The sequence below is a fragment of the Ursus arctos genome, unplaced genomic scaffold, assembly GCF_023065955.2.
Source record: "Ursus arctos isolate Adak ecotype North America unplaced genomic scaffold, UrsArc2.0 scaffold_28, whole genome shotgun sequence".
In the NCBI taxonomy this organism is placed as follows: domain Eukaryota; kingdom Metazoa; phylum Chordata; class Mammalia; order Carnivora; family Ursidae; genus Ursus; species Ursus arctos.
In genome coordinates this window covers 34,833,584-34,845,785 of record NW_026622963.1, presented here as the reverse complement: position 1 = coordinate 34,845,785, position 12,202 = coordinate 34,833,584, and the positions used below count along the sequence as shown (strand labels likewise).

Sequence of the window (12,202 nt, the reverse complement as noted above, 5' to 3'; positions counted from 1 at the left end):
AGTGTACCAAGAGTGTTCTATGAAGGTTTTAGATAACTACTGTGTCTATCATTTCTTGACTTAGACACTTTGTTTACCTCTGTTTACCTAAAGGGTTGAGAAAATTACTGTTAATTTAAAAATACATCTTTGCCAAGAAAGTATCTTAAAATGCTTTTTATCTTACCACTCACTTTAAGTATGTACTGTCAAAACCTTGGGTCTATAGATTCTAACTCGCTGTACTTACAGAAAATGTCAACCATAAAATCTAATGAAGTCAGTTCTTACTGTCAAACCAATTAGTTCAATCAGACCTGCGTTTTGTCAGAAAAAGTCTGACTTAAATTTCCCCCAACATTTTATTATGAACGTTTCCCAACATACAGAAAAGCTGAAGTACGAACACCCATCCTACCTGCCACCTAAACTCTACGGTCAACATGTTGTCCGTTTGCTTTACCATATACCCATTTATCTATCCCCTGACCATTTATCAGTTCATCTTACTTTCATAATCCGCTTCAAAATGAGTTGCAGACGGGGATGTAATTCACCCCTAAACACTTCAGTATGCATATCGTTAACTAATATTCAATATTTGCTTACAATTTTTGAGGTACGGTTTCTACACAGTGAAAGGCACAAATCCTGTGTGGATCACTAGATGTGCACGCCCAAACCCAGTTCCCATCAAAATGCAGCATATTACCTTCCCTCAGAAAGGTTCCTCCTGCCTCTTCCTGTTAGCTCCCTCCCCTCCCCACCCCGTCTCCCACAGAGGCAGCCACTAGATTTCTTTTCATCGTATATTAGCTTTCCTATTCTAGAACTTCGAGCAAGAGTATGTACACATGACTCCATTTATGTAAAGCTACTTTCGGTAATTACTTTGTTGCGTCTATCAAGTTTATTCCTTTCGACCGCTGAGTCCTATTCCAGTCAATACATACGCCGCATTTTATTCCTGTCTTGATGGTCGCTTGGGCTGTCTCTGGGTTTTGGTGATTACGAATAAAGCTACTGTCGCTGTTCACGAACAGACCTGTTTGTAAACCCACACTTTCTTCATTCCTCTTGGTTGAATACCTAGGAGTGGATTTGCTGGGTCATAGACTCGTGTTCTGTTGAGTTGAATAAGAAATTTGCAGACCTTTTTTGAAAGTGATTGTACTGCGTATAATGCGTGGAAGTTCCGATCGGCAGCACTAAATGTTGGCAAAACATGGAACCAGTGTTTCTAATTGTGGCCGTCTGCTGGGCGCGTGGTAGTTCCTTGTGGTCCAGTTTGCATTTCTTGGGCTAATGATGTTTTCAAGTGCTTACTGACCAGTTATATATCTTTGTGAAATACCTTTTCCATATCTTGTGCCCTTTTGAAAAATATTTTTTTCTTTTACTTTTGAATTAAGGTTTCTTATACACTCTGTATACTAGCCATTTATCAGATAGGGTTGCAGATATTTTCTCCCACTTTGTAGCTTGCCCGATTATTTTCTCAATGGTGTCTTGATGAACAGAAGTTTTTAACTTTGATAAGTTCAGTTTATCAAAAGTTTTTTTTCTTCGATTTTTTAAAAAAGATTTTATTTATCTGAGAGAGAGCGTGAGTGAGGTATGGGGCAGAGGGCAAAGTGAACTCTACAGGGGGAAGGGGCAGAGGGAGAGGGAGAAGCAGACTCTCCATTGAGCAGGGAGCCCAACGCCGGGCTCATTCCCAGGACCCTGAGATCATGACCTGAGCTGAAGGCAGACGTTTAATTGACTGAGCCACCCAGGTGCCTCAAAAGTTTTTTCTAATGATCATATCTTTCTGTGTCCTCCGTAGGTACCCTTTGTGTCTGTGCATTCCCCCACCCCAAGTCACAGAAAGTCTGTGTTTTCTTAGAGAAGCTTTAGTTTTAACTTTTTAGGTCTCTTTGATCCCTATTGAATTAATGTTCCTATATGGTGGAAAGTGGAGGTCAAGGTGCATTTTTTTCCCCATGTGGATATGTGGTGGTTTCAGCACTGTTTGTTAAAGGGTCTGTCCCCACTGTGTTGCTCAAAGGCCAGGTATATTATTGGGCTTGCACTGACCACATAGATCAATTGGGTGGGAATTAACTTTTTAACAATATTTAATCCTTCAATGTATGAACATGGTGTATGACACTTTAGAATCTAAACATTGTTAATATTCATTTTAAGAAATATAAAAATCACTATAACATGGAAATTTGTGGACTTTATTTGAAGATTATTAAAAGCAGTTAATACAAGGATCCCACTTTTACGGTGGGACATAGAAAGTGAATCAGTTTGTCTCTCCTACCTTAATCTGTAACGTGATTCAGTGTATAGCTAACATCATATGTAAGCTTTCCCTGAATGTCTTAGCCATCACGCAGGCGCTCTCATCTAAAGTATTGTTTCACTTACCAGCACGCAGATTAACAATAAATTATTCTCTAGAGTGTGAACTTCGGGGAGTGTGATTCACTCAAGCTTAACCTTTCATGCTTGGTGAATAGTGTAAGAGAAAGTTAATCAGTAAGCCGGGGCCCAAAGACTGGCTTTGATCGGAGAGGCGACAGGGAGCCTTAGAAGGTACTTGTTTAGTGGAAAGAACACTGTGAAGGAAGTGGGGTTAAGTAAGAATGGGGTGTACCTGGAAGAGGGGATCTGGGGCAGAAAAACCCTTTAAAGCTTGTGTTCCTCAGAGTGTGGCCAGCATACCAGGCGTGTTGACATCATTTGGGAGTTCGGATTGCAAGTTCTGGGCTTGACGCAGACCCACTGAATCTGAATCCGTGTTTCAGAAAGATTCCCTGGTCATTCGTCTGCCTGTTCAAGTTTGAGGAGTCCTGCTCTTGTGAGGGGTTAAGGGCCATAGTGCAAACAGCAGAGTTGAAATGATCTCGATGGACGTCTGACTCCTTGCACATTTGTTCTTTCTCTTTAAGTTGCCAAAATGGATTTTCAAAATCATCATTTTGGTTTTCTGGATTTTTGGGTGAGAAACTTGTCTTTCAGACAGTCTTTTTATAAATACATTCTTAGAAATGCTACTTTATGTAAGGCTTGTTAAAACCTTAGAATCATAAATCATTGACTTAAGTAGACTCGGCTGACTATAAAGTTAGTCATTTGAAAGAATCTAATGGGGACAAACGCAGCGTCCTCTGCTGTTCCCAGGGACTGGGATCTGAGGATGAAGTTGAGACTTTTGTAAAAGAGCTCAACTGTGGTTGCCAAACAAACTATAACAGTGTGCTGCTTTAAGGTCAAAAGAGGGAAAAGAAAGGAGAGGACAGATCTTATTTTTGCATTGTTGTAATTGTGTGGTTACCTAAAGAAAATCCATGAGCAGCCTGCTAACCTCACACATTCGCTGTTCGTATTTTTCTATGTTCTTTAACCAAAATTTCCATCAGTGCGCAGAATTGTCACATTGTTCTAGTCATGGTTTAAACGCAACTTTGCAGTCTGCTTATGCCATTTGGTGTATTTTCTTCGTATCCAGCGGTTCTTCCACCCCCTCCTCCCCCTCTCATCCCTGGCCTCCCTAGCTCTGATGTCTGGTTCATCGTGGGCCTTTTGCACATTACTTCCTGTTTAAGAGTTCACAGACACTCCTCACTGCTTGGCTGAGCATCATGTTAACATTCCAGCCTCCGTTCTCCCGTAGCTCGGCTCATGCTAACATACCTTGCTTACCTTGTTCCCTGTTACCTCCTCAAAGTTAGGTCTCTGCTTTCCTAGGATCATCTTGTGATATATCTGTTCTCTGAAGCCAACTCAGGTGTCCCATGGGCCTCAACCAACTTTTTGCAATCACCATCTGCCTTTGTACTATGGCGCCTGCCTTCATGGTTTCACAAGTGAGGGCCTCCTGGCACTGCTCTCGTCTTCCTTCCCCTACTCACCAGATGTCAGGAATGGTGGCTGCAGTGGACGCCGAGCAATTTTGTGCTAAGTTCTGCCAGCAGAGGAGTCATCAGAGAACAGACAGGCTCTTACGAAGATGGAAAAGATCAGAGTTGAGGCTACTCCAAGCCCCGGAGCCAGGGTCCCTGGTTCACCTCTGCATTTTGAGTCCGCCAGGAGATGCTGTATTTTAGATTGTGGCAAACTTTAAACTTTGGGTCAGTTTATTTATTTCCCTGAGTTGTTTGGCTGCTAAGAAATTTGGAAGATTAACTGTAAAGAAGATAACTGATATTTCTTCAAAGAGAAATGATTTTAAAATTTTGAACCAGGGGTGCCTGGGTGGCTCAGTTATTAAGCGTCTGCCTTCGGCTCAGGGTGTGAGCCCAGTGTCCTGGGATCGAGCCCCACATCAGGCTCCTCCGCTGGGAGCCTGCTTCTCCTCTCCCACTCCCCCTGCTTGTGTTCCCTCTCTCACTGGCTGTCTCTCTCTCTCTGTCAAATAAATAAATAAAATCTCAAAAATAAATAAAATTTTGAACCAAATTAAGAAATTTAAATCAGAAGCTTTGTCTAGGTATGGTAAAGGAAATTGTAGGAAAAAAAATTTAAGAGAGACATTGTTCAATAGATTGCCTTAGAATGAGAATTTTCACTTCATCTTGCTCTGGTTACCGGCTTTTAGTACTTCAGAGTGCATAGCTGGTGCTTGTTTGGCAAAAGATTATGAAGAATAGCATCCAGTAAAAAGGGGCAAGTCCCCATCCAGCATCCGCTGTGAGTTTGAGAAGCAAAGAAGAGCTTTTGCTCGGTGAAATTAGCCTTTGCCTTTCAGACCTCTTCCCTCACTGCATGTTAGCCTGGTTGACAGTGTACTTCTCAAACTTTCTTTAAATACAGAGGAAAGAGGTGGAGCAGAATGGTAAGTTTGGAGAGATGGGATTCAGCAGCCATTGGAAAGGAGGCTTTTTGCGTAAAAGGTTTCTGGAGGGGCACCTGGCCGGTATAGTCGGTATAGCGTGTGACTCTTTTTTTTTTTTTTAATTTTATTTATTTATTTGAGAGAGATAGAGACAGCCAGCGAGAGAGGGAACACAAGCAGGGGGAGTGGGAGAGGAAGAAGCAGGCTCATAGTGGAGGAGCCCGATGTGGGGCTCGATCCCATAACACCGGGATCACGCCCTGAGCCAAAGGCAGACACCTAACGACTGCACCACCCAGGCGCCCCTAGCGTGTGACTCTTGATCTTGGGGTTGTGAGTTTGAGCTCCACGTTGGGTATAGGGATCACTTAAAAAAAAAAAAAAAAAAGAAAACGAAAGAAAGAAAAGAAAAGAAAAAGAGTCTGTTTCTTGAGTAAAATGTTTCTGAACACAACGGGCTGCAGATAGAGGCCATGCCTACCAGTTCACCTACAGTCTCTTTTTAAGCCTGCTCTCCTGGTAGGATTTTGTTTTAACTGAAGTGTCATTAACATCGAGCATGATGTTAGTTTCAGGTGTGCAGCCTAGTGATTGGACAGTTCTGTATGTTACTCCATGTTCAGCACATTAAGTCGTGGCACCATCTGTCCCCATACGTTACTATAGTATTATTAACTGTTTACCTGATGCTGTACTTGTCGTCTCTGTGACTTACTTCAAAACTGGATGTTTGTCCTGGTATGATTATTAAAATTTGCCCCCTTTCTCTATCAAAAATGCTTTGGTCTGGATGATAAATTATATGGTTACCCTACTGAAAATAAAATACTGATAAAATACTTTGTGTCAGGCAGCGTACCAGACGCTTTATGTGGTCCTGGAAGGCACCTGCGATTGCCACTTTACAGATAAAAAGAAGTTCAGAAAGGCTGAGTAACTTGGCTGAGATCACACAGTGACAGACCTGGTGAGCAAAGCAAGATCTATCAGACTTTTACAGCTATTTAATTTTTCCTGGCCTGCTGCATTAAGCATTTAATGGGTATGGGCTCCATTGATTTTAGGATCTAGTGAAGGAATCCTGCAGTGGTAGTGAAAGCCTTTCTCTGAAAGAAACCGTGGAATGGAGAATGTCTGGATGAGGATAGAGGTGATGCCTGTAGTGGGGACGCTGGGTGTGAAGGTCAGGTGTATTTAGATCCTGGACCTTCTGGATCCGTGTAGCCATCAGTGTCCTTAACAGCCCCACTGCTTGGGCTGGGTCTGTCAGCTTGGGGTGGGAAGGTTGTGGAAGTTGTATGGATAGTATCGCTCAAACTTTTATGTGCATACATATCAACTGGGAATCTTGTTAAAATGTAGATCACTTCTGTAGGTCTCGGGAGGGGGGGCGCTGAGATTCTGTATTTGTGACAAGCTCCCGGTAGTACTGATACTGCTGGTCTGCCACACTAGACTTGGGGCAGCAAGAGTACAGTTAGTGATTAAGTTCTCTTTGCCAAGGGCATGGGGTAGTCATGTACACAAAACCCTCATTTTAGAGGTTGGGGCGGGGACGGTTGCTTCTAGGCATAGGTGGGCTCACCGTGGTGTGGAAGGGACTATATGGATAGCTGGTTTAGGGGGGAACGGGTACTTAAATATGGATGTTTTTAAAGGTAGCATTACATGTTTGTAATTAGTACATACAGATTATTTTTAAGTATACCCTTCGGTTGTGTGGCGTGTGGACATAGAGAAGCAGGAGGGAGTGTTCTGGGGTGAGGACAGCACCACCATGGTGCAGTGGTGAACTGGGCTTTAACAAACACAGACAGGGAGCAAGCAGAGTATCTACAGCCAGACAGGAATAACGTGGTTGGATGACACAGCAGCAAAGCTCTAAAAAAAAAAAAAGAAAAAGAAAAGAAAAAAAGAAAAAAAAAAAGGAAAAAAAAAACCCACCTCCAAGGGGAGGAGTCCCTCCCATGGACTGGTCATTTCTCCCCTATCGGCTATGCCTGAGTGGCTGAGGACGTATGGGTATATGCAGGTGGCTGTGGCTGGCTTCTCCTGCGGCTAACAGCATTACCCCTGCCTCTGCCCACCTGGGACCCTGTCACGGGCAGTCCCAGGTGGGCCTGCTTCCTGTATCTGGTTACTCCTCGTGGAACACAGGAGAACAAGCAAGGGGGAGTGCTGCCAGCCTGGTCTAGGTGTGAGCGGCCTGTCTGCCGAGGCTGGGACTTGGCTCTACCTTCTTTTCTGAGGGAGGAAGCCTTGTGACTACAGGTCATGACAGAAAAGGACTGATGGGGGAGAGCACATTGGCAAAGAGGAAATGGCGGAGGTTCCACAATCTCTCGGCAGAGCTGGACCCTGTTGCTGGAGCTGTGAGTGGTCACAGAAGTAGGGCCTGGGTCCCGGGCAGCACCCCTGAGTGAGGCATCCGTGAGCCTCCCAGCTGGCCAGTGTAGCTGTGAGTGCTCCTGGAAGGCCAGAGAAAGAGCGTCAACAGAGCCGGGTGGGGGGAGCTCCGGAACACGGGATTTCTGATGAGGCAGAATACGACTGGGACCGTTTCTCCTCTTTCCGTCTCTCTGCCTGTGTTTAAGCCGCGTTGCCCCAGTCTGTCCCTAAGGTTGCTGGAGGGTAGGGGAGCTGGACCTGACCTGTCTGCTATGACTCCTGCCCATCCTGTTGGGGTGAGGGAACCCTGGGGACAGAGATTGTCCTGGTCAGGGCAGGGCTTACCCTGGCATGGGGGTTGTGGGGCACACCTGAGCAGCCCAGTGATGCCCTTCCCTCTGTCACAGCTGACCCCTTTTCTGTCTGATAAACTGCTCCAGACAAGCCCGGGGCACCAGGTGTTGTTCCCCAAGGTGCAAGTGTGCATGTCTTTCTGAAGGTGACCCTGTTCCTCCGTGGTAAACACTGCTGTGTCAGGGTGCTGCTCAGGGGCCACTTGGAGCACATAGGTTTTCGCTAGCAGGATTGTGAAGCTTTGCATTGGGCTGCAAAACCAGGGCTTGAGCAAGCAGCTGGAGAGAGTCCAGGACTAGAGTGTTTTTGGGTTTGGGGGTGGAGAGCAGAGGGAGGGGAAGGGAGGGGCAGGAGGGCAGAGCTACACAAGCAGGCAGTCGGCTGCTTTGGCGTTGCTGTCAGCAGAGAGGACTTCAGTCGTGCCTGAGGGCCGCTTGGCCACCATTGCTGGAGACCGGAGGGCGCTGCCTCAGAACCCTGACTTACCGGCCCTGCACCCGGACTGTTCCAAGTAGCTGTTGTGCTGTCTTTTCCCGGGGAGGCAAGTCTCCTCCCCGTCGTCCCCTCCTGCTCCTCCCCCGTTCTGTGAGGGATGATGCCGCGCTCTGTTGCACGGCTCAGCCGGCTGATGTCACTGGCAGCGGGAGGCATCAGCAGCCTGATCACATGCTGGCCCGTCTGTGATGCAGACGGGATAGGGGTGTGTATGTGGGGAGGGGGCTGTATGGCAACTGCTCTTGCTCTAACGCCCCCAAAAGTGCAGAGGCAGCGGCCGCAGCATCCAGCCAGCTTGGATGTCTGCTCCTTGGGCTTGGGGAAACTACTATTAATAATATTTATTGTTGATAATACTGGCAAAAACAGCCCTTAACTCTGGGGTTTCTGCTGTCCTCCTGTCCAAAGCAGACTTCCAGGACTCTGAAGAAACAGTTGCAAGCAGGATGCTTTTCCCCACCTCTGCGCAAGATTCTTCCCGGGGCCTCCCAGATGCAAATGACTTGTGCCTTGGCCTGCAGTCCCTCAGTCTCACAGGCTGGGACCGACCCTGGAGCACCCAGGACTCGGATTCCTCAGCCCAGAGCAGCACACACTCGGGTGAGTGCCAGAAAATGAGTTGGCTGGGGGAGGGGGGACGCATGGGGTGGCGAGCGAAGATATCCACAGCAACAGTTGTTCTCTTCCCCTTTGCATCACCGCCCCCCCCCCCCCCCCGCCGCCATACAACATGGAGCTGTTTTGCAAGAGATGGAAATGCTGGCTGTGAGTGTGGCAGGACAGATGGTTGCTCGTAAAGGCAGGCATGGCTTTTCCACTTACCCTGATAAATTCCCTGGAGTTGTTAGTCTGCACCTGGGGTGGCCCTGAGAAGGGTCCCCAAGGTGACAGTCTTATGCAGAAAAGATCCAGCTAACCCCCTAGTGCCCAGGCCTGTCTTGGAGATGATGAAGCAAAACACTTTTAGGTGGGGGAGGGGACCTAAGGGGCTGATCACTGGATGTCCAGATTCTGTTTCTAAGTGGTTTTTAGAACTAGGGACCTGTATATGAGGATAGGTGGTCCCTGAATCATGGCAAGGGAATAATTTTAACCTCAGGTGAGGCTGGGTGGCACTAGGGTATTGGAATTGGCTTAACATATGGGTAAGAGCATTGACCCTAGCAAGGTGTAGGCAGGGTCAGTGGGGTGGAGTAACTCTGAGCTGCGGAGGCTTTGTTTTTCTTTGTGTGAAGGGTAACCAAATGGATGGAGAAGAGCCACTCCCCTTTAGGACCCCTTGTTGCCTTGGGAGGATTTGATGGGGACAGATTGAAGGGGCTTCTTGGCAACCCCTTGAGCGCTTCTGGTGAGACCTTCCCAGTGCCTGTTTATCTCCCTCTTGTGGTACGCGGTGGGGGAGGGTTGGCCAGACCCAGGTCTTGGAGTATTCAGGAAGAAATGGAAACTTAGGAAATATGATAAGTAACTTAAAATCCACGTATTTTGCTTTATGTAAATTGTGTCTAAATAAAAAGAGTATCAGCAGAAGATACTTGGGGAAGATGGAAAGGTAGTGGGGGTGGGGCAGCCATTTGCTGTTGGTGCTGACCGTGGGATTCACTGAGCCTGCCATCCTTCCCTCGCCTCCCCCGCTCCAGAAACTGGCAGTCAAGGCAGCAAGGTACTGTCTTGTTGATTTCTCTGGCCTCCACCCTATTTGGCGCAGGTCTTTTTTTAGAATGCTTTGCAGAGCCTGGGACTGTTGTGTCTGTTGGCGTTTTAATGGCCAGTTGTTTCAGCAAAATCCCATTTGATTGGGGGTAGGGTTTTGTTTTTTGTTTTTTGTTTTTTGTTTTAATTTGATTGAAGATGGGGAAGAGATTTGCCCTAAGTAACTACCTCTGGGTAAGGGGTAGAATTTCTTGAAGTACTGGACTTCAGCTGACTCAGGTTTTTCCAGAAAGGTTGGTAGGTGCCCTGTTCCCCTGGGCAAGCAAGTGTGGTATCCTTGTGCCTGGAGATCTTGGCTAGGAGGCCATGGTCGCTTCTTTTATGTGGTACCCTGAAGTCGACCTGGATGGTCTATGAAGCTGACCTTGTCCTCACTCCCACGGTATCTGAGCAAAAGACAGAAGAGCTCACAGAGGAGGTGGGCACCTATCTGTGTGATCCATGTTTGACTGCACTGTCTTTCACTGACACCAGGTTGGGGCGTGGCCCTTCTTTGGCTCTGGTCTGTCTTAGCTATAAGGGTCCTTTAGAAAACTATTATAGCACATAGAATTGCAGGAGGACCCAACTTGGGCCTTGGAGAACATGGCCTGAAAGTTACTGTGAAATTGGGCTATAAAACATAGCTTGGACCCAGCCAAAATTTCTCCGGCTTCCCTGCTACCTGAATGTCCTATGCTTACAGCTATTTGTTTCCAAAGTGGGGATGGATTTATTTCTCCACCTTTCATCTCAGGCACTGTAGTGATAAATATTACATGATTCTGTGGATCAGGGAGGGTACTGCAGTCTGTGGCCCTAGCATTCACAGGGACCACAGGGCTGCCCCAGGGGTACAATCTGGCTATGGGCAGGGTTGGTGTGGCTGTGTCTTCCTTTCTGAGGGTTAAGGACACACTCATCCCTAACACCCATGATGTCCTCGAGTTCTGAAGCTTTAGTGATGGCCATCCCTCTTCTTTCTCTGAGCTCGGGCCCTTCTCGGAAAGCCCACATGAGGGTACTGCCTACTGGAGTAGGGTGTAGCCCTCCCACCCGCCAGCTGCAGTGCCAGATCGGGCACCCTTGCCAGCAATGCGGGAACATGCAGCCCACATTCCAGTGCCTACACTGCCTTCCCATCTGAAGACCAACTAGCTCACTTTCTTCAGGGGGGAGGAGGTATTTAAACAGCTCTGGACAGTCTGGGAGTTGACCTGGCAGATAGCATGGTACCAGGCGGTCTGTGTAGAACACCAGGGGCAAGCTTATTCCTTGTGCCCTGCTTGGTGATCTGTTGCCCCAGGCAGCTATGGCTTTATGTTTGACCCTCTTCTGCCACTGTGAAGTATTTAGCATGTTTGGGGCAAGGGTAGAGATAGTGGGGCTCTTGACTGAAAATCTTGGCTAAATTTATTCAACAAGCTTGAGCCCTGGCTGTGTGCCAAGTACTAGGTTATTCATCAGTGAATAAAACCTCCATGACTATCAAGGGAAAACAGGTGAGAAGGTACACTAAATGCAGCATGATAGTCGCTACGATGGGCGCTTCCATTTCTTCCCCTACGGGTTTTGTTGTTGTTGTTGTTGTTTTGGTTTTTTTTTTTGTTTTTTTTTTTTTTTTTGCATAGGGACAACCTTTCATTGGGCTCTCAGCATGAGGCTGGTACATGGATACCTTTCTCAAGGGACTAGGGTCCTTCTGCTACTTGGGTTCCATTAGCCTCAGAGCCCTGCTGGAAGACACTGGAGTGGAATCTGGTTTTGAGATTAGTGGCCACAAGGCCAGTATTGGTTTGGATATGGCACTTTGTGGGGTCCCTTTCTCTAGACTGTGCCTACCCTGAAGCCTCACCTCTTGCTGGGAAGGAAGCCCTTTTAATGTTAGAAGTGGGTGTTTCGGGGCGCCTGGGTGGCACAGCGGTTAAGCGTCTGCCTTCGGCTCAGGGCGTGATCCCGGCGTTCCGGGATCGAGCCCCACATCAGGCTCCTCCGCTATGAGCCTGCTTCTTCCTCTCCCACTCCCCCTGCTTGTGTTCCCTCTCTCGCTGGCTGTCTCTATCTCTGTCAAATAAATAAATAAAATCTTTAAAAAAAAAAAAAAAAAAAAAAAGAAGTGGGTGTTTCCCTTAGACCCCAGGACATGTGTCCAGCACTACCTTTGTCTTCCTGGCAGTGTCTTAAGTCCTGTAATGGAACAGCGGGTCTCTGAAAGCAGCAGGGCTCTGATAGCTAAGGGTGGGGGATGGAATGACTAAACACCACTAGTTACCGACTGCCTCCTATGCGAAGTCCATCATGTGATTTTAATGCTTGCACAGTCCTGTGAAGTGGGCACAGGCATTACTTCTATTGTAAAGATGAGGAGATAGGCTCACAGAAGTAGTGAAGTACCAGAAATTATACACCAGCCACATTTCTACCCAGGTCTCTTTGATTCCAAAACTCTTGCGCTTTCTGTTG

The 12,202-nt window shown here is 47.0% G+C and overlaps 1 protein-coding gene across 12 annotated transcripts in view; it reads left to right on the top strand.

The window, feature by feature from the left end:
- Positions 1-12,202, top strand: part of CPEB1 (cytoplasmic polyadenylation element binding protein 1) — a 96,521-nt gene that overhangs the window by 62,076 nt on the left and 22,243 nt on the right. For 5 of the 12 annotated variants that reach the window (XM_044388434.3, XM_044388432.3, XM_044388430.3 and 2 more), the window contains exon 3: positions 8,456-8,647. In XM_044388434.3, coding sequence (XP_044244369.1) covers positions 8,494-8,647 — 154 coding nt within the window. In that variant the 5' untranslated portion in view covers positions 8,456-8,493. Of the gene's footprint in view, positions 1-5,660; positions 5,778-7,903; positions 8,094-8,455; positions 8,648-12,202 lie in introns of those variants that run through there. The other 7 variants (XM_044388431.3, XM_044388433.3, XM_057303728.1 and 4 more) reach the window with 4 other exon arrangements.